Raw genomic sequence first — 22,849 nt, 5'->3', positions numbered from 1 at the left:
CGTGTGAGACCTTACCGCTAAGTCAGTGGGTGGCAATAAGGTCTCAGGCTGAAAATGGACGCGCGCTGGTTTCAATTTTAGCTCACGTTCATTTTCTGGCCCCTTAAAAAAAAAAGCTGTTTTTCCTAGACACAGTAAAAAAAAAAATGGCCCAACGTGCACCCCAAAGATGCACTCGCATTATTGCGGGCCACTTTTTACTGCGGCTTAGTAAAAGGACCCCATGGTGACTTAAGGGAACGTAGGTCTCTAAGTAGTTGATTTCTGTTTGGTTTATGCCTGGCAGGATTTGATGATGTCTGTCATGTGTATCTTTACAGTTCTTTATTCATCTAGTAGCACTGCAGACTTTGTACAATGGCTCTGCCACTTACTGCTGAAACACAAGTAGTGCTTCCTATTGTTTTCATAGAAGAGCAAGATGGTTACAACTTTTAATACTAAAATTAAGCTGTACATACAAGAAAAATGTATTCTGAACACTTACACATTCTAACCTTCCCTGCACAGGCATCATTGCTTCATGCTCTTAAGAAATTCTGAAAATAAATCCTACTTTGACCTGTTGTACTGTAGTGTTGTCTTTATAAATAATTTGTATGTATTTTTTGTAACAATTATCTTTTTGCCTTGCTAGGTGGTAGAGTGTTTTCCAGAAAGATGGTTCAAAGATCTTAAAAGTGGATCAACTCTCCCACAGTTGGCAAAATTTAGCAACCATTTGTTGCAGTCTTCAGATGCAATGTACCATAATTTCAAGTAAGTGTGTGGCCTGAGCTTGCATGACTTTGCCATTGAATGGATTTCAGTGCTCTGGGAAAAGATGGATTTGACTTGTCATCTTTTGCTATTTCATTAAAGCAAATGCTTTAGAAGGACCTTGCTGGTATATTAGAAAAGGAAATTCCATTTTGTTTTTGTTGTGTCTCAAACATAAGTGTACATTGGAAGAAAAATCTAGTAATAACCATGTGAGTGGTCATAGGATCCCTACATTCCATTTCCTATTTGTTAATTTCAGTTTGCTTTTTGTAGAGCGGAAACTAGTGAGATGGTACTTCTGTTGATGAAGATAAAAGCATTGGATTCTGCAGATGTTCTTATTAAGAAATACAGTCTGGAAAACTTGAAATGTGAAACAAAGACATGACATTGTCAAAAATATTGAACTATTAAAAAATGTGTATTATGTATCTTGTATTTTTGTACACCTTGTATATTTATAAACTACAGTGTGGTGAAGTGATGGAATCAACTATGTTTAACTTTGCCATAGGGAAGCAGAACATTTTGTTAAATTATGTATCATGAAAAAAGACAATTTGTATGTTACCGAATTTTTTCAATCTGTCGTATTCTACATCTGTTTTAAGATAGTTTTTTAAATTAAAGAAGATATGAAAAAATGTTTAATTTTATCAGTAGATTTGGATAAACCTTTGTTTAAAAAAATCTCATGTTATATTATCTGGTCTTAACCTTAAGCATTTCTGGTAGCTATAAATCCATATGGAATTGTCTCACTAACTTTGATAACTATCCTTGTTTTCATTATTAATTTAAATTGCAACCTTGTGCTTTTTTTTTTTTAATAATGCACATGGAATCAAATTTGAACTTTTCACTTGTGTTAAATTGCTGATTACATAACTTTTGTCAGTTGAATCAGAACAGCATACTCTATTTTGGAGTGGAGGAGTAGTATAATGGTTACAACAGTGGACTAAGAACCAGGAAAACCCAGCTCCTTGTGACCTTGGGCACATCACTTAACCCTCCATTGCTTCAGGTACAAAGGTAGATTGTAAGCCCTCCTTAGACGTGAAAATACCTTCTATACCTGAATGGAACTTGCCTTGAGCTACACTGAAAAAGATGTGAGACAGATCTTAATAATAATTTTACAGTACATAGCCTGCTGCTTCCAAAAAAAATGTAATCTACCTGTAATGGCCTTTACTGATAACACAGGGGAAACAAAAATCTAGTTTAAAATTACCAGATGAAGAATATAGGAAATGGCTCCAGGTCCAGTCATGGTATCCTCAAGACATCTTGGGTTCTGCTACTGGAGTTGTAGCACAAAGATTAGCCTGTCTGCATGCATCTGGTGTAAGGAAAAAGCTCTTTGATTAAAAGAAAAAAAAAGTAAATGAAACTGTTTATATCATTAAGACAGTGTATCAAGTCTGCAGTGTATTACAGGGTACTACATTTCTTTGAAGGGGTGAATAAGCATGAGTATAAAGGTGAGCCAGTTGATAATTGTACATCTGGATTTTCAAAAGGCATTTGACAAAGTACCTCATGAAAGACTCCTGAGGAAATTTGAAAGTCATGAGATAGGAGGTAGTGTCCTATTGTGGATTAAAAACTGGTTAAATGAAAGTAAACAGAGAGTAAGGTTTAAATGGTCAGTATTCTCAATGGAAAAGGGTATATAGTGGGGTTCCCTAGGGGTCTGTGCTGGTTTGCTGCTTTTTAACATATTTATAAATGCTCTAGAGATGGGAATAACTAGTGAGGAAATTCAATTTGCTGATGACACAAAGTTGTTAAATTGCAAGAGGACCTTACGAAACTGGGAGACTGGGCATTCAAATGGCTGATGACTTTTAATGTGAGCAAGTGCAAAGTGATTCATGTGGGAAAGAGAAACCCAAACCATAGGTAGGTGATTCAAGGTTCCACATTAGGAGTCACTGCCCAGGAAAAGGATCTAGGTGTCATTGTTGATACATTGAAACCCTCTGCTCAATGTGTAGTGTTAGCTAAGAAAGCAAATGGAATGTTAGGAATTATTAGGAAAGGAATGGAAAACAAAACTGAGAATGTTATAATGCCTTTGTATCACTCCATGGTGCGAACGCACCTCAAATACTGTGTGCAGTTATGGTCACCACATCTCAAAAAAGGATATAGTGTAATTAGAGAAGGGTGAAGAAAATGATAAAGGGAATGGGACGACTTTTCTATGAAGAAAGTTTAAAGCAGTTAGGCTCTTCAGCTTGGAGAAAAGATGGCTGAGGGGAGATATGATAGAGGTTTATAAAATACTGAGTGAAATGGAACAGGTACATGTGAATTACTTTTTACTCTTTCCCAAAATACTAGGAATAGGGGGTATGCAAAGAAGCTACTAAGTAGTAAATTTAAAACAAATCGTAGAAAATATTTCTTCACTCAAATGTGTAATTAAACTCTGAAAATTGTTGCCCATAAATGTTGTAAAAGCAGTTAGCTTGGTGGGATTTAAATAGGTTTGGATAACTTTAATAAGCCTTTACTAAGATGGACTTGGGGAAAATCCACTGCTTATTTCTACAATAATCAGCATAAAATCTGTTTTACTGTTTTGGGATCTTGCCAGGTACTTGTAACCTAGATTGGCCACTGTTGGAAGCAGGATACTGGGGTTGGTGGACCTTGATGGTAACACTTATGTTCTTAAAGAATCTTGAACAAGGCACAAAACAAAAATATCAAGACTGTAAGTAACCTGAATGGCTCATATAAACATTAAAAAATTGAGGCAACAATGGGGACCCTTGAGGAACACCACAGTGCGACTTCCAACCCTTTGATGCTACACCATTCTTCAAAATGCTATATTGTCTATTTCCCCAAGAAGGATGAAAAACATTTAAGAACTGATTCCCTAATACTCATTTCACTCAATTTAAAAAGCAGCAAATTATGATCCATGGTGTCAAACACCATGGAAATATGAAATTGCAATAAGACAGCTTCTTTACCCAAGGCTATATATCCCTTTATTTCTGTTAATAAGCACTATAAGCATTCTCTCCGTGCAATGCATTGGGAGAAGCCCATGCAGTGAGAAATGTCAATACATAGGGCCCTGTTTACAAAGGTGCACTAGCCGTGTAGATGCCCATAATATTTCATATGGGCATCTACACGGTTAATGCATGCTAAATTTTAGCACATGGTAAAAACACTAGAGCATCTTTGTAAACAGGGCCCATAGATTATTGTAAAAAAATTGAGAATTGATAGTTCAGCACAAACCCACACCAGATTGGCCAGTAGAAGGGAGAGGGGCGGAGCCACAACACAGGGAATGCACAGCAGCAGGAACAGAAGCCTCTCTCACACAGTCACTCTCATATACACTCAAACATACACACTCAGAGGAAAACCTTGCTAGCGCCCGTTTCCTTTCAAACAGAAACGGACCTTTTTTACTAGTTATTTATAAATGCAGTAAGACATTAAGATTTGAGATTTGAGAAGAAATTGCCTTTAAATAAAAACATGGACAAATAGCCAAAGAACTTGCTTTCTTGGCCACTCTTCCCAGAATTTTTCCCATCATAGTGGAACAAATGGGGGAAACTTCATACCATAATTATGCCATAATCTATCTGCTGGTATAACTTGAGCATATTGCTCAGAGCCAGAAATAAGCAGCAGTCTATTTGGCTTGCGGGGTTTGGCTTGCCAGCTTGGGGGGGGGGGGGGGGGGGGGGGAGAAGAATGCATTACTCTCCTGGTCCACTTCTCCCAAATTGCCCAGAGAGCCTGTTGTTAAAAATTTCCCAGCACACAACTGTGTATTTTTTATTGGAATTATTTTTGATATGATTTTTAATATTTGTATGTTTTTAATTAATTTATATGTCTGGACTACAGCTTTACTCCTGGTGCAGCCTTTTTGGGCAAAACATGGCCACATCAGGTACTTGTTTTAATAAACTGTCTACTATGTCACCTGCTCTGTGTTTTGCTGCTTCAAATCAGGATGCCAAAGAGCCTGGGGGAAAGGGGGGGGGGGGGGTGTCTAGCTTATGGGTGGGTCCAGCAGAGGGAAGGGAGGCCTGGCATTCTGTGAGTGTGTGAAGTATATTAAGAGATATTTGCACAAACAGTTCTGTAATAGCGGGTGCCTTGACACACCCATGTCAGGACCCAAAAATGCCATTCTGTTAAGTGCATCCAACTTTGTTCAATGGATATTTGAAAATATTGGTCTTAGATTTTATGTTTCAATCATTTTTATTAAGTGAACATAATCAGCTGTAACATTTCACATTACATAAGCAAGTTCCATAACAGCAATTAGCATATCTTCACATTTTGTATTTTTATTGATATTAGTATTTCCCCCCCTAAACTACTCCCCCTCCCCTCCCCCACTTTTTTCCCTTATATATCCAATAACAAGCAGAGGTTACAGGAGCAGCAGCAACGGGGATTATAGGTTCAATATCTGGCTCCGGACCATTGGGGTCAAGGTTTCCCAAAAGGCTGCCCATCTGCATTCAAATTGTTGTCTTCTTATCCGTGGCTGGTTCCGCATTGCCAGATGTTCTGTACGTAAAAGTATAAGCATTTGAGTTCGCCAATATTGCAGTGATGGTGGTTTGTTCCCCAGCCACTCTTGCAGGATTGCTTTTTTCGCTACTACTGTAGCTCTTTTTACAAAGTCTGTGAATCCCTTCGGCGTTGGCTTGCTTAGCCTTGGGTGTCCAAAAAGCAACTTTGGATCATATGTCCATCTTCGGGACCAGAGTTCTGTCACTTGTTGTAGTATACTTTTCCAAAACCAAACCACTCTTGGGCATGTCCAAAACATGTGAGCCAATGTAGCCCCTTCTTGATGGCATTTCCCACATGCTCCATCCGGTGATGCTCCCATATGGAAAGCTCTTCTAGGCGCCACATATATCCTTAGTGCGAATTTATATTGTATTTCTCAGTGCTCTGCCAGTTTTGTGGTCTGCCAGAGCGACTGCACATGGTCCTTAAACATAGTCTCAGTTATCTGGCTTCCCAGATCTTGGCTCCATTTTGCCGCGTAGCCCCTGTAATCCAATTCTGGCATTGTATCTCGGATGTGGCGATGATGGTAGGCCATGGACACTTTCAATTGCGCCCCCAGCGACATAGCACCAGCCAGTTCTTCCCTCACGTCCTTGGTGAGGTCTGTCCAAGTCAGACTGGACACTCAGCTGGTAATAATGGAAATAGTCCGCTGAATTTATTTTGAACTGAGCTCTCAGTTCTGGAAACGTTCTGATACGCCCTTCGTCTGTGAGCACAAGATATAAGTATTCTATCCCCTTTTCCTTCCATCTGTTGAATACAGTATAACTTGTCCCAGGCTCGAACCCCGGGTTGCCACAAATCGACAGGTAGGGGGTAGTTTTAGGTGAAAAGCCATGCATGCGGCAGATCCATTTCCACACCATTTTCATCGTAGGCAAAATATGTGACTTCTGTAGGACTGCTGGGAGATGTTGCTTGCTACCATGCAGAAATCCTGTAAAGTTGTCTGGGCCAAACAAGCCTAATTCCATAGTGGTAGCAGAGTATTCACTTGTCTTTCAAAACCAGTCATTTAGGTGCCTGATTCCACAGGCTACCGTTAAGTATCGCAAACTCAGGAGGCCCAGGCCCCCGTATTCTCTTGGGATCTGCAGAATCTGCAGAGCAATTTTTGCTTTCTTTCCTTTCCAAAGGAATTTCTGCAATATTTTGTTTATTTGCTGTTCCACTTTCCTTGGAAGATAAAGTGGGAGCGTTTGGAACACATATAACCATCTGGGTACAATCATCATGTTGTATAGCGCTATTCTGCCAAGCAAAGAGAGCGGGAGGGATTGCCACAGCTTCAACTTGTCCACCATATCCTCCAAAAGCCTGTTCACATTTTGGGCACACACTTGAGCCAGGTTCTGGGGGATTTGGACTCCTAAGTACTTGATTGCCTCTTCAGCTTCTTCCACTCCCAGTTCCTCTAACCCTGTGCCTCCCACCCCAGGAGAGATGGTGAGCCAATGTGATTTGTGTGCATTTATTTTAAACCCTGAAAGAGCACTGTATTGTTCTATCCGTGCCCAGAGCTGCCTCAATGAATTCGGGGAGTCCCTCATCACCACCAACAAATCATGGTCTTAGATTTTTAAAAATGTGCTATGATTATACAGACCGGGATACCTGCTTTAGACCATTCAGGTCTGTGAATGTCCCCAGAAAGTATATGAGCACATAAAAAAATACATTTAAAGAGGTCAACAAGATTCTTTTGATATGATGATATGGTCACATTCTGGTGATTTATTAATTAATGTGGTATATTATTTTCCCAGAGACACTGGTATATGCTTGCCTCTCATTTTTGATGTTGGTGATTCCTATTATTTGTGCCATGCAGCTTCTGGTGAGTTTGAGCTTTGTGGTGACCAAAATCCCATTCTACTCTCACAAGATAGAGTGGCATGCAGTTCAAACTCACTGCAAGCTATGTTCTGCAGCTGGGACCGCCCCCCCCCCCCCCCCTCCCGAATAGCTGTTTAAAATGTGGTGCCACATAACAAGGCTCTAGACAAAGTATAGAAAAGTAGAGGAGGAGATTAAAAACTGGATTAGGGGGAGAGCCAGTTCAAAGGGATGGGTGTGGAGAAAGGATGATCTTTGCTCTCGTATTTTTACAAATTGGCCCTTGCTTGAAAAATAACAAAAAGATGCTGTATTAAGGGAGCTCATAAATGATGCAATTAGATCTAGTCCAGTGTTCCACAATGAGGCATATTTTCAAAGCACTTAGCCTCCCAAAGTTCCATAGAAACCTATGGAACTTAGCCTCCCAAAGTGCTTTGAAAATATGCCTCAATGTGCTCCTGAGTGGAATACCAAGCCTTTCCAATATAAATCAAATCAACATGGATGTTGTATATGGTGAATGACTTCTGATGCACATATTTATTTATTTATTTATTTATTGCATTTGTATCCCACATTATCCCACCTGTTTGCAGGCTCAATGTGGCTTACAATTCATCATGGAAATTGGAAATAGAAGAGAATATACATTTGGTTTACAGAGGGTATTGGTTACATGGTGTTGAAATACATAATAGTTTTAAAGTAAAAGACATTATAAGACATTTCTGGATATATTAAAGAATATACAGTTACACGTGCTGATCTTTGTGATATATCTTGCCGAAGAGATAAGTTTTCAATAGTTTATGGAAGTTGGTCAATTCATAGACCGTCTTCAGGTTGCGTGGTAACGCGCTCCAGAGCTGTGTGCTCATATAGGAAAAGGTAGATGCGTGGCAAATTTAAAAAGAATTTTGTGTTTTGTGCAGATGTTCCCTGCCAGGTCTTTGGGCTTACACTACTTGGTGAAACAGATGTGACAATATCATTTTATGTGACAAGTGTGCCCTGTTCTGCAGTTTGATCACACATTTATGTGATGTTTCTTTCCATATGCTGAACATATGTTTCTTCAGAATATAGTAAAGTGTTGAGGCGCCAAACAAAACACTGCTCGTGAGCCTCTCTCTCTCTCTCATATCCACTGATAGTTCCTTGTAGTCTGGTGTTGATGCTTCTGTACAAAGTCACAGGTGAGGCCCCACTTGGAGTATTGTATTCAGTTTCGGAGGCCCTATCTTTCTGAGGATGTAAAACGATTTGAAGCGGTTCAGAGAAAAACAACGAAAATGGTAGGGGGTTTACGTAGCAAGACATACATAGAGAAACTTGCTGACCTAAACATGGATACCCTGGAAGAATGGAGAAATGGGTGATATGATACAGACATTCAAATATTTGAAAGATATTAATCTGCAAACAAACCTTTTCCCAGAGACAGGAAGGTGATAGAACTAGAGGGCACGAATTGAATTTGAAAGGGGGCTGACTCAGGAATAGTGTCAGGAAGTATTTTTTCACTTAGAGGGGTGGTAGTTACCTGGAATGCCCTCCCACGGGAGGTGGTAGAGATGAAAACAGTAGAATTCAAAAACACGTACAAACACAACAGAATCCTGTTTAGGATTGGATCCAAAGAAGCTTAGGGGAGATTAGGTAGGAATGTCAGTGCTGAGCAGACTTCTATGGTCTGTACCCTGATCGAGGCTGAATAGATTTGGATGGGCTGGAGTGAAGCTTTTCAATGGTTTTGACAAGTTCAGAAATTTTAGAACAAGGCCAGTGTCAGGCAGACATCTATGGTCTATGCCCTAAAAGAGGCAAGGATAAATCAAGATCAGGCATACATATGATGTATCACTTCATACCATATGTAATGAGTTTATCTTGTTTGGCATACTGGATGGACATACTGGTCTGTATCTGCTGCCATCTACTGTGTAATCACTACGGCTGTAGTCTGTCTTATCACAACATATGCAGGGCACTTCTGGGACTACATTGTGGAGGGCAATAGCAGAAGGGGGGACACTAGATCTGTCTTTTGTTCGTAATACACAGTAAGCTTGATCTTTTGTAGTGTTGATGCTTGAGGTCAACAACCTCAAACAATTAAGCATAGTGCATTCTCACTTCTTACTACTTTCTTGGGCAGGAATTTTATGAGAACTGGTACCTTCTATTCATACATCCTGTTGGTTAAATTCTAATGTGATGCTATCTACAGCTAGGTTCAACAATGTAGGACATAAAAGGCCTTCGTAAATGTCAGCGACCATACCCTTCATTTCCAAACTACACATCTGAAATTAATACTTGCCAGACAAGGCAATCACACTAGTGGATTGTCACAGGGATGCCTATTTAAGTGCATTTTGATTGATGGTTTCGGTGCAAAATTACTCCAAGAAAATGTTCACTGCTACCTTTTCTTTAGATTGAATTAATCTAGCTATGTCATTTGCTACTGTGCCACTCAAGTAAGATTGCAAGTGGTTGTGAATAGCTGCTTCACATTTGCTCCAGAACTTCTACCAGTGGGCTTATTTCTCTGGGAAAAAAATCACTATGAACAAATTGGGAAGCTCCACAGCCTTTGGGGGGGGGGGGGGGGGGGGGGGGGGGGGGGGGGAAGAATGTATGTCTTCCATAGTATGACACAATCTTGGTGACTCAGTAACTTTTATTTTCTTGATCCATTTCCTGTAAGGAATTAGGTGAGCTTCCATTTTTCTGTCCAGCTTATTTGAACCCAGTTCTTGGTAGTGGCTGGTTTAGAATTTCCGATGAGTCCCCATCAGATTTCTGGTCTGTTGGCAGTACCTCAATTCTCTGTAACAGTTGTGGAGGTTCTGATCATACTATGTACCTTGCAGCCAGGCTGAAACTGCTCAGAAGGAAATGAACAGTTGCTGCCTGTGTACAGAAGCATACTAGACAATTTAATTGTCTAAAGCCTAGGAGGTGAGTTGGTGTGTTATCCTCCCTAGCAATCAGTCTGAGCTACTCTTGGGTACCTGTTTAAATCAGACACTATACTGTAGCTTTTATACAGTATATTAGAAATGCAATACTAAGTTTTTGGAATCCTCTCGTGATAATATAGTAAAGAGAGCAACTTTGCTAGTTTTATTTCAAACAGAAGAGCAAAAAGGTGTTAGTATGAAAGCATATTTCCCACCCAAAAATGAGCTGTTTTGTGGTCAAACAAAGATGTTTCCTGACAGATTAATATGAGGTGAATGACATTTCTACAGCCAAAGCCTAAAGTTTTATTAGCAGCTACTTCCTTTTTCATGAAATTTTCTTGTAAATGTCTGGTAACACATGGAAACAGCTCTTATATTTTTCTAGATCCTATTTGGAGAATTTTCTTACAGATAAACCTAATGTTCAGAAAGTGGATTAATATTGCTGTAATTAAGATCTAATCAGGTGCTTTGATTAGATGTTTATGTCTTCATGCCTGTGGTTATTTGGAGTAACTTGGAATTTGTTTTTCTCTTTCGACTTCAATTGCGGTTTCCCTTGATGTGGACTTCCATGTAATAATGTGTAGTTTTATTAGCAATTTCTTCCATGTTTCCATAATGTTCTTGTAATATAATAATTTGAAATAAAAAAATATATAAAACACTACAGCATTAGTCTTATTAAAACAGCTTTATTTAGGTAAAATATTACAGTCTTAAGAAGTCAGTGCCTTCATGATTCACCTGTATATCACCAATCTTATTTTAATGTACAAAAGCAGAACTCAGCCATGATCCATCTGCATTATTTGTCCAGCTCTGGATTGATTTCTTTCCAGATTCTTTCCTCTATTTTTGTAGTATCATACTCTTTAAGCATATCAAACTCTGCCCAGGGCCTGTCCCACTTCATTGCTTCTTTTAATTTTTCTTCTGTTAAGTACAGTTCAAACTTGATTCCCTGCACTTTGTACTTGGGTCGTTCCCAGTGTTTTGACCACGGTTTAGGCTTCATTTTAACTTTCAGCTGTGATGGTTGGAATACAGAATAAGATATCATATTTTTTTGTATTATGAACCTTAACATTTAAAAAATGCATATTGTCATAGCAATTTTCTAAATACAGTACACTGAAAATTACAAATAAAAAATGTAGCAAACAGTAATTTTACAGAATATATTATTTCTAATAACACCACTTACATTTCCTAATAAATTTATGATGTGAGCACTAAGGATGGACAAAGTCAAACTTTTGGAATGTGACTTTCCAGTAGACCTTATGTTCATTGTTGGGGTTAATTTTCTAAAGCAACTTCTTTCTGAAGTATGAAATATTTGTTATTTTTAGCTCATTTGGCACCTTATAAGCAGCTTCCAAAATGAGCTAATATGGTTCATAGTAAAATATAAACAGGACTTCTGATTTTAGATGTTTACTTTTCAGGCTACTAGGTGCTTTCCCAGAGTCCAAAAAACTGGGGTTTACTGGTGTATTTATATTGCAAAAAATGTTTTTTGAAGTTTTTTTTAGGAGGATTCCATTCAATGATGCAAAACACAAATTTTCCAGTATCAGCCCTCTCCTTTTCCCAGCTCCAGCAACATCATCAGCTTCCCTTTCTCATAACATCAACATCAGTCCTCACAACCCCTTGAATCAGCAACTGTCCCCTCGCAGCCCATTCATCAGCTCCCTCCTTCTCCCAGCCCCATCAGCAGCCTCGCCCTTCTCTGACCCCTATATCAGGTACTTCGGTAGATTCCATTGAGGGGCATAATCGAACGGCGCCGGCCAAATAGCTGGCCGGCTATCTTCGCGGGTCTGCGCCGTAAGTGGGCGGAGCCAACTATTTTCAAAAACGATGGCTAGCCATCTTTTTCTTCGCTAATACGGTTGGGCCCGGCCAAATGTCAGAGCTCGCCGGGTTTGAGATGGCCGGCATCAGTTTTTGGCCATAATGGAAAATAATGCTGGCCATCTCAAACCCATCCAAATCCAAGGCATTTGGTCATGGGAGGAGCCAGCATTTGTAGTGCACTGGCCCCCCTCACATGCCAGGACACCAACCGGGCATCCGAGGGGGCACTTCTAAAAATAAAAAAAAAAAAAATAGCTCCCAGGTGCATAGCTCCCTTCCCTTGGTTGTTTAGCGCCCCCCCCCCCCCAAAAAAAAAAAAAAAACCCAATCCCCACAACTCTACACCATTACCATAGCCCTTAGGGTGAAGGGGGGCACCTACATGTGGGTATAGTGGGTTTTGGAGGGCTCCCATTTACCACAAGTGTAACAGGTGGGGGGGGGGTGGGCCTGGGTCCACCTGTCTGAAGTGCACTGCACCCACTAAAAACTGCTCCAGGGACTTGCATACTGCTGTCAGGGAGTTGGGTATCACATTTGAGGCTGCCAAAAAAGTTTTTTTTTGTGTGTGGGAGGGGGTTGGTGACCACTGGGCGAGTAATGGGAGGTCATCCCCAATTCCCTCCGGTGGTCATTTGGTCAGTTGGGGCTCCTCTTTGAAGTTTGGTCGTGAAAAAAAAGGGACCAAGTAAAGCCGGGGAAATGCTCGTCAGGCCTGGCTTTTTTTTTCCATTATCGGGCAAAGCCGGCCATCTCGTGAGCACACCCCCTTGATGTTTCGCCGGCTCCGTGATGGAAAGCAGCTGAATCCAGTCAAAATTGGCTTTCGATTATACTGATTTGGCCGGGTTCAGGAGATCGCCGGCCATCTCCCGATTTGTGTCAGAAGATGGCCGGCGATCACTTTCAAAAATGAGCTGGATTGTGACCCAAAAAACAAATTTACAACACCAGCCTCCCTTCCAATCCAGCTTTTTTTCTCCAAGTTCCAGCAATCAGCTCCCTTCTATCCTTCCCCCACTGTCTGCCAGCAAATGCCCCTTTTAGCCTCTGCCACCTTCTCCGTCCCAGCACTAGCTGTCAGCTCCTTCTTCCACCTGCCCAGTGCTGGCATACTCTTCAGCCAGAAAAGAGCTTGTGGCTTCCGCCACTCAGCAGGTATTCCCTGATCTTCTGAGAAGTACCTTCTCGCATAGTGCTGCCAGGCAGAGGCCTGGGAATGGAATGGAGTTTGTAACCACCCTGTGGAATATCTATCAAAGTGGTACCTGAGGCAATGGAACGTTAAGCGACTTGCCCAGGATCACAAGGAAGAGAGGAGGAAAGGCAGGCTGAGCAGTGGGAGAGAAGCAGCAAGCAACCGTCACTCTGGAGGGCATCCCAGCGCAGGTGAGTCCTCAAGTGCTAACCCAATAATAGATGTCAGAATGGTCCTGGACTGATAAAAGGCCAATATACCAAGAAGTAGCTGGGGTCAGAAAGATGCTATGGATCTGTTGTTGAGTGAAGAAATATTTTCTCCGATTTGTTTGACATTTACTACTTAATAGCTTCATTGCATGCTCTCTAGTCCTAGTATTTTTGGAAAGAGTAAATAAGCGATTCACATCCACCCATTCCATTCATTATTTTATACTTAAAAAGTATTGATATACAAACAAATCTTGTTTCATTGATGGGGATGCAGGAGAACTAGACGGCATGAATTGAGATTGCAGGGTGGCAACTGGAGTAGCATCAGAAAACACTTTTTCAAGGAGAGGGTGATGAATACCTGGAAAACCCTCCTGGTGGAGGACACTAAAAAAAAAATAAAGTGTTATTTAAAAAATGTGTGGGATAAACACAGAGGAGTCCTAAATAGAAAGAGGATGGAATCCAAGCAAATTTAAACAACCTCATGGTTGTTTATGTGTTATGATGGACAGTACCTCTGTGCCATTTTCAGGACACAGACTGCATAAGTCTTTCTGGCACTAATCAGGATCAAGTATGCTTATTTTATAGCACAAGCAAAAAAAGGCACCAAATTTCAAATAAAGCCGCTATAGCTCAAATGCAATTTAAATACATCCTAAACCTGTTTCACTAGCTATAGTTTATTACTGCATTAAAAAGTTATACATTGGTGAACTCGTAGCTCTAAGAATTTTCTTCAACTCTTCAAAGAGAAAATACACCTTTCATTGTCATTAGAATTAAGATATACTCCAAAAATTCTTCTCACCAATTGTTAGTGAGCCATCATCACATATTTTAGGAGACACTTCTTTCCGACATGAATTCAAATGTTGCATTACACTGCATCACAGGAAGTTCAAAATGGAGCCTCTCGGGAGGAATGAATGGAGAAGGAGACAATCCTCCCATGATGCGACGTAATGCAACACAAACTCACATTGGAATGAAAAGTCTCCTAAAATATATATGATAATGGCTGACTAACGTTGGTGGTGAGAAGGTCTATCTGTAAGTGGCTGACAGTCTTTTTAAGAGGAATTTTGGAAGAAAATAATTGTTATGATAAAGTTTGTTGAATCACACAGAAGCACACTGAACCACAACGAATCAAGAGAAAACATTGCTAAAAATATTTTTTGGAGTATTATCTTAGACCTAATTACAATTAAAGATTTATTTTCTCTTTGAGTTGAACAAAATCTACATCTGAAGGTCCACAATATTTTCCTGTCCCTAGATGAGCACAGAGGATCCTTAGTTACAAGGAAAGAGCCAGGGAGCAAATGGGATCCACAGTACTACAGAAGGAGTTAAACTGAGCACACTGGCTGGGCCGCCTGGTCCTTATTTCTCCCTCACACTCAGATCTGGTTAGACTAAAAACAGCTACTACCTGGTTTACAGGAACCTCTTCAGTGACAGGATGCGGTACAGGTTTCATATCAAAATCAAAGGTGCTGTATTCTGGAAATGCATCTCGCAAATACATCAGGTTATCGTCTAGTCTCTTCTCCAGTTTTAGCACCTGGATATCCTGAATGCGAGGACTGTACAAATCATAGCATATCTCAACTCCTGAACACAAAGGCAAAAAAACCATGAATACAATGACCATGAGGCAGATTCAAAACTACCAGAGTGTTATTTTTGACCTTATAACACAGGTTATGTGACAGAAGTGAGCCAGTAATGCTGGATACCAACATAGTTTGCTTGGGAGGTGTAGGCAAGGCAGTCTTTCCTGGCAACTGGGAAGAGGGGAAGGTAGTTGTCGCTACTAACAAAAGAGTGTGGGGGGAGGCCGTATGAACAGTGGCAGCAGTGGGTCATGGGACAAGCAAAATGAGCACTGGTGGTGGGGAGCTAAAGGGCAGTTTCCTGAGATTATACAGCAACACAAATGTCAAATATTAGTTGCCATGAACTAGTAGAAAGCTGCGTGCTGCCTAAGACCAGCAAATTGCTGCAGTGCAGCCTTACAACTAGCCTCAGACCCTTCACACCCTGCTCCGCCCACCATACCAAAACTCGAAGCAAATGTGATATTGTTCGCTCCTTTGGACAGTAAAGCAGCGATCACATTTTTATAAATAAAAAAAATACATTCTGATCCCATTTTATACCTTTTACATGATAAAAATCTGAATGTTTTAAAAAGAATGTAGCAGATCCTCTCTCTTTTGAAAGGCTGAGAAAAAAAGCATTCATATGTACCATCGACATCATTCATCACACCAATTCCCAAGAGCCATTACATAAAATGTTTACCATGATGGTCTAGTACCATTAACCACAGCAATGCAAAAGACTCTTTAGTGCCCATTTGCCCATGCTGTTTTAAAGAATTGCATCCTTCCCCTCCACTGGAAGGTAAGCAAAAATTGGATGCAGTTTTTTTTAGTACAGCAGTTAGTCTGCTGCTTTCTCTTGCATGGCTTCTGACACTGTTGGTAGGTCACGAGCCAATATCAATTACAAGATCACCATCTGCCAAATAATATCCAGCTTTATAACATTTCAACACAAACAACCAGCAAACTAAGGGTGAGCTGAAAAATGGCTTGCGGTAGTGTAGGTGCGGGTTTTGGGTGCATGCCAATCCATTTTTCAGCGCACCTGTAAAAAAAGGCCTTTTTAAACATTTTTGGCAAAAATGGACATGCAGCATAAATCAAAATTGCCGCGCGTCTATTTTGGGTCTACCAACCATTGACCTAGCGGTACAGTCTCATGCAGTAACTGTGCGGTAATGACAAGCTCGCCAAATGCCACTTGGCGCACGTCCGATACGTGCGTCAGAAAATAAAAATTATTTTTCGAATGCACATATTGGACGCGCGGCAAAAATGAAATTAACCTAAAGAGCCACATGGTAGCTGTGCGGTAACTCCATTTTGGCGAGCGAAGACGCTTACGCGGCTTAGTAAAAGGACCCCAAGCTGATTTATTTCTCTGTAATGAAGATACTAGAAAGCAAGATTCCTATTCTGAACAGTATTACAAGTATTACAGCTCTCTGCTGAGCCGCACCAAAGAGCTTGTCTTACGACAGATAGAGCAAGCAGCATGGCAGTCCTCCAAATTACATAGGACAGCTTTGGAAAGGTCTAGTGCCATACACAGCTGGAAAGCATTGGCTCGGTGAACTGCTACTCTATGGCACAAGGCCGCCACCCTCACATTGGATATATCACTGTTCATGTTTTATTTCAAGCGACAAAGGGCAATAGATATGTTCCTTAACGACACCTAAAAAGATAAATAGTAAGAGTCAAACACATTTTCCCAGTTCCCTTTAACTCAAGCTTACTTCCCCACTTTATAAGTGTATATTAAAAACCTATCAAACTTGCCTTGCCCTTCTATGATATTACGCAGCACAAATGTAGTGCCGAGTGCTGTTCCCGATCGCTGTGTGCAAATTCCTACAAACTTGCTTTCTTTGTTGCTGGCATGTGGATCTGACATGGTCACCGCAAGAACACTTCCTGTTATTAGAAATCAGAAGACAAAAGTGTTATCAGTGCTGTAATAAAAACAGGAACTGTAGGGAAACTGCCATCCTGCTTTCTCACAGCTGGGAGGCTCACAATCAAATTCTCTGCCCAGCTTCAGCGAGTGGTCTGAGTCACATAAATATACATAACATGAGGACCAAACAGGGATCCAAGATGGCCACACTCCATTAAGACGCTGCAGGTCGGGATCTTACCTTTGAGAAATAATGCCTAAACGTTGAGGGAGAGTAGCGGCTAGAGCTTCCCCACTACCCCCTCCATTGCCTGGTACTATCAACCGATTCTTTAGACCGCCGGGTCTTGCCTCTGTAAGCGGGATGTCGCCAGCTGGGAACGCCGTTGAACTGGAGACTTCGGCTTCCCTTGGCCTCGATGTCACACTAAGCCCCGCTATGCGTTCACCACCTCCCCAGCCGATTGGTGTGAGTTCTTTCCTCCTCGAATCGACAGGGTCTACCCTGGAAGGTACAGAGGGCCCTGTAGAGCGTCGATTGGAAGCACAGTTAACAACGGAGAAGGGAACGGAGGGCATTTTGCCCAATGTGACACCGCGGAGTGAGGGGAGAGGAGCTGAAGAACAGAGTTGGATTCTTGAGCTGACTTCCACAAGGTTTGAAATTCCTAAAGCGTTAGTAGAAAAACCAAAGGAAGTGACATTAGATACTCTATGGGATTTGGTGTCTAACTTGGGACAAATTTTTCTTAAGCAAAATAATGAGACGTTACCAAGATTAAAATCTTTGGAGACTGATTTTCAAAAAAAAGAAGAGGAGTTTAAAGATCTGGAAGGTAAATTTGGAAAATTAGAGGAAAAAGTTGATCAAAAAATTTCGAATTTTGAAGTAATTCAATCTACGATGATAAAAGATTTGACCAGTCTTAGGATGAAGACTGAAGTGTTTGATAACTATACTAAAAATCATAATTTAAGATTTGTCAACTTTCCCAGAGTACAAAATGTAACCCCTCAGGAAATGTTAAAACGCTATCTGCGTGAGATCTTGGATATTCCTGAACAGAATCTTCCACCCTTTACCTTGGTCTATTATATTCCTGGGAAAGACCTGAATCGGATACCTGAAAAACCAATAGACATTTCTCTTTTGCTTGAAACTACTGACTCTGAACTTGCCTCAGTCGCCACTTTGGTGGCGACTGTGGCATTATTGCCGGATAAGAATTGGATATTCCGCATGTTTTTCCGTAATAAAGAAAAGCCCTTTTTAGGGTTTAAAATTCTCCTGTTTCCAGATGTCTCTAAGGAGACTAGATGGCGGAGGAAACAATTCTTACTCCTAAAGCCTGAAGTTTTGCACTTGGGGGGCACCTTTTTTTAAAGATACCCTTGCAAGTGCATAATAAAGCTTGGGGGAAAAAATATGTATTTATGGAACCTGCTCATGTATCTGCACTTATAGCCTCAGCAAAATTGGATAAACGATAAAGAAATTAGGCAACCCCACTTAATGTAGTGCGATATCCAGTTATATTTTCTTTTTCTGTTGTTTGTTTCCAGTATTTTTCCTACATTTTGGATTCCTGATTTATGGACTTGAGTGTCAATTTCTTACGAAGAGTGAATTATTTTACTTTTCTTGATTAAGTTTTTCTGAGAAAGATTTATGTATATGTATGATACTTCCTAAACAAGATGTTTCTTGTAATAATTTGAATAATTGAATAAAAAAAAAATATATATATATATTTATATACATAACATGAAGCTGTAAAATGATTATGTGTATCTTCAACTGTTTGCTAAAGGTATTGCATTCATGCTTATACACAGGTTTTGGGCAGTATGCGATGATCATTTGACTCAATGTGACTTCAGAGAAAATACATACAGGGAAATTTGTTAAACAATGCCAGAAAGCCAGGGAGAGGCAGAGAACCGCATGTGTGGGTGGGAGGGGGGAATTAGGAAATCCGGGACTTGGGTCAGGGTGAACTGGGGTGTTTTTTCATTCCTTGCCTGTGTTTTGAGATTTGCCTTATCCTACTTTAGTAAACCCCACTCATAGGCTAGGAGTGGAGGAGTGGCCTAGTGGTTAGGGTGGTGGACTTTGGTCCTGAGAAACTGAGTTCAATTCCCACTTCAGGCACAGGCAGCTCCTTGTGACTCTGGGCAAGTCACTTAACCCTCCATTGCCCCATGTAAGCTGCATTGAGCCTGCCATGAGTGGGAAAGCGCGGGGTACAAATGTAACAAACAAGCTGTGGAGTTCACTTTGGTATGATAAGTAACTGCAGTTGGTTGGCTTATGGAAGATGATTTGTCTAAAATAGCTTGGTTACTTACTTATGTTTCTGATCATTGTGCAGGTTCTTGAGCCCTGAATTTATTCCACCCAGAGATAGAAAAGACCCTTTAAAATACTTGATTGAAAGAAAAGATATGGTAGCAAGAAGAAAATTGCTGAACATTCCAGAGTTCTATGTAGGTGAGTAAATGTGGTTTTTTTTTTTGCTATCTCTGAATACAGTCTGTGGATTACTACTTGGTTTTAAATGTAAGCGATGCAGCCCAGTGGTTAGAGCAGGAGTTCCCAAACTTGTCCTGGAGGGAATCACAGCCAGTCATGTTTTCAAGATATCCACAGTGAATATTGATGAGATTGATTTGCATATCAAGGAGGTAGTACATGGAAATTAATCTCATGAATATTTATTGCCTACTTTAACCACTCACTAATTACTCAGTCGTTATATATTATTCCATCTATTGAATGTTGTTCTTTATTTAAAGAATACACAGGTGGATACAATCAATCCATATGGGTTGAATGAATCTGTGGAATGGAATTCCATGATTTAATCTGATTTCTAGATGTCCTTATTTTTCTTTTTCTTTGTTATTATTATTATTTTTCTTTTTTATTTTTCTTTTCTCAAGCTCTGTAATCAATTGTTTCATGCTAGATCTATGTAGTAGGAAGTTGGACGAGTTGAGTGTCATAAATATGTATATTTAGTGAGATGTATACTCATTCCAAGTCTTTGTAACAGGCACTAAGGAAATTTAATTTAATTTACCAATGCCAGATTTTTCTGTTCATAGTGACGTTGACGCGAAGCGTCGGTATCTTGTAGTCATCAAATAGCGCCTATAAAGAACAGCAGACAGCGCTACGAGAAGCGGCATGCACAGACTGTTGGGAATTCAAAGCGGGCCATTCTAACCCGAGTCCCTGATGAAAGCAGTGAAACCCGCGGCGTCGGGCGCAATTTAGGGGAAGCCTAAGTGGACTCCAACAGCAAGATATATGTAGCGGTATTTAAGATAAGTTTATGTTCAAGTTTTTCATTTTATTTATTTTTCACTCAGAGCACGCACATATTTTGAGCACTTTGTAGTGAGTGTTTGCAACAGCATTTACAAATAGTCAAACAAAGGGACGACCCAATGAAGAGAGACTATGCCACTAGGCAAAAAACAATGAAGTTGCCTTAAAGTGGTATCTTCCGAGGGCTCCTAAAATATATATAAAGAATACAAAAATCAAAAATTAAAAATACAAGAAAACTATTTTATAGATAAGCTGTTTGCATACACACAGTTCTAGTCTTTGGATTTGTGAAGAGCGTGATTATATTTACCAAAGATTTTTCAGTGTGGAGATTTAAGTGGTTTCAGTTCTTTATTTAAAACATTTAATAAATCAATAATAAATCTAACACTCCCATAATCTATGGCATATGTTGCCCATGTCAATTGTGGTATATTGGGGAAACTACCCATAAGATCAAAATACGGGTGGCACAACACCTTAGCAACATTAGGTGCAAAAAAGTTGAGGCTCCGATCATTAGCCATTGGTTACAATTTAATCATGTTGTAGATGATCTAAGGTTTGTTGTATTATTCCAGTTACAGGGACAAAGGGGAAATCCTGAGCGAGAATTGGTACGGAGGGAACAGCGAATGATATACAATTGGGGAACTGTGGAACCATTTGGTTTAAATAAGGAAGTAGATTGGTCCCTATTAATAACAGTATAAAGAGAGGAAGTGAGGTACACGGAGTCAGTAGATTGACTCATGTGGTTGGTGGTTCCGGAAACAGGGAGGACCTGGGTGCACCAGACGCTCTAATGGGGCTGTGAAAGGTATTGTGAATATATTGTTGTAAAATGGAAAATTGTAGATTAAAATAAGTACAATAATAGGATGTTATTTGTATAAGGTCTCCTGATGAAGATGAATTGAAACATGGCCTGTGTATGGGAGTGTTAGATTTATTATTGATTTATTAAATGTTTACAATACAGAAAATGTACAGCACTTTGTGCAACTGCTATTTGAACTAAAAATAATGACTGGCAAAGACATTTCTTCAACTGTATAAAAGTCTTAACTGCCCACAAAAGTTGGGATTTAGATTTAAATTACTTAGTTTTAACCAAATGCAAACTCAAAATTTACAAATTCAGGTTCTGTAGCTATTTCCCTGCCTTAAAAGGCTTACGGCCTAGGTTATACCTGAGGCAATGGAGGGTGAAATGACTTGCCCAGTGCCACAGGGGTTTCCATGGTTATCAGCCCTTTACTCATAAGAATAGCCATACTGGGTTAGACCAATGGTCCATCTAGCCCAGTATCCTGCTTCCAACAGTGGCCAACCTAGGTCACAAGTACCTGGCAGAAACCTAATTAGTAGCAACATTCAATGCTACCAATCCCAGAGCAAGCAGTGGCTTCCCCATGTCTGTGTCAATAGCAGACTATGGACTTTTCCTTCAGGAACTTGTCCAAACCTCTTTTAAACCCAGATTCGCTAACCACTGTTCCAGAGCTTAACTATTGAGTGAAAAAAAATATTTCCTCCTATTTGTTTTAAAAGTATTTCCATTAAACTTCATTGAGTATTCCCTAGTCTTTGTACTTTTTGAAAGAGTAAAAAATTAATTCACTTTTACCCTTTCTACACCATTCAGGGTTTTGTAGACCTGAATCATATCTCCCCTCATCCGTCTATTTCCAAGCTGATGAGCTCTAATCTCTTTAACCTTTCCTCAAACCAAGTGATTCCAAAACCTGTCTTGGGGGAATCTCAGCCAGTCAGGTTTTCAGGATATCCACAATAAATATTCATTATCCAATATACAAGGGTTATACTCACTTAGTAATTAGTACACTGTATTACTTACTTTAACCACTCACTAATTACTCAATCGTTACATATTATTCCATCTCTTATTGAATGTTGTTCTTTATTTAAAACATTTAATAAATCATGTAGGTGCCCCCTTCACCCCTAAGAGCTATGGTAGTGTTGTACATTTGTGGGTAGTGGGTTTTGTGGGAGGTGTCCTGGCATGCCAGGGGGGCGAGTGTACTACAAATCGTGGCCCCTCCCACGACCAAATGGCTCGGATTAGGACGTTTTTGAGCTGGACGTTTTTAGTTTCCATTATCGCTAAAAAAAACAAACGCCCAGCTGAAAAACGTCCATTTTTTCGAAAATACGGTCTGTCCCGCCTCTTCACGTACCCGTTTTCGGACATAGATGCCCAGTAGACCCTGTCATTTCTACTTTGATCACATTTGTCCTGTGCCATTTCTAAGGCAGGTGATGTTAAGGAAAAGTCCTATTGTGGATTAAAAACTGGTTGAAGGATAGGAAACAGAGAGTGGGGTTAATTGGGCAGTATTCACAATGGAGAAGGGTAGTTAGTGGGGTTCCTCAGGGGTCTGTGCTAGGACCGCTGCTTTTTAATATATTTATAAATGATTTAGAGATGGGAGTAACTAGCCAGGTAATTACATTTGTTGATGACACAAAGTTATTCAAAGTCGTTAACTCGCAACAGGATTGTGAAAAATTACAGAAGGACCTTACG

General features: G+C 40.2%; 2 protein-coding genes across 2 annotated transcripts in view; one reads left to right on the top strand and one right to left on the bottom strand.

The window, feature by feature from the left end:
• GCFC2 (GC-rich sequence DNA-binding factor 2) overlaps window positions 1–2,148 on the top strand; it is a 111,799-nt gene extending 109,651 nt beyond the window's left edge. Inside the window, exons 17-18 of the mRNA XM_030198793.1 lie at window positions 638–759; window positions 1,036–2,148. Of these exons, the coding sequence (XP_030054653.1) occupies window positions 638–759; window positions 1,036–1,150 (237 nt within the window). The 3' untranslated portion in view covers window positions 1,151–2,148. The remainder of the gene's footprint in view (window positions 1–637; window positions 760–1,035) is intronic.
• Window positions 2,149–10,839: 8,691 nt separating this feature from the next.
• The window catches only part of LOC115464782 (39S ribosomal protein L19, mitochondrial-like), a 39,060-nt gene continuing 27,050 nt past the window's right edge, over window positions 10,840–22,849 (bottom strand). Inside the window, exons 5-7 of the mRNA XM_030195137.1 lie at window positions 16,841–16,975; window positions 14,881–15,062; window positions 10,840–11,190 (exon numbers count right to left, since the gene is read on the bottom strand). Of these exons, the coding sequence (XP_030050997.1) occupies window positions 10,969–11,190; window positions 14,881–15,062; window positions 16,841–16,975 (539 nt within the window). The 3' untranslated portion in view covers window positions 10,840–10,968. The remainder of the gene's footprint in view (window positions 11,191–14,880; window positions 15,063–16,840; window positions 16,976–22,849) is intronic.

This window comes from Microcaecilia unicolor, chromosome 3 (assembly GCF_901765095.1).
Source record: "Microcaecilia unicolor chromosome 3, aMicUni1.1, whole genome shotgun sequence".
In the NCBI taxonomy this organism is placed as follows: Eukaryota; Metazoa; Chordata; class Amphibia; order Gymnophiona; family Siphonopidae; genus Microcaecilia; species Microcaecilia unicolor.
Note: the sequence above shows the minus strand (reverse complement) of the source record. Positions and strands in the feature narration are given on the sequence as shown.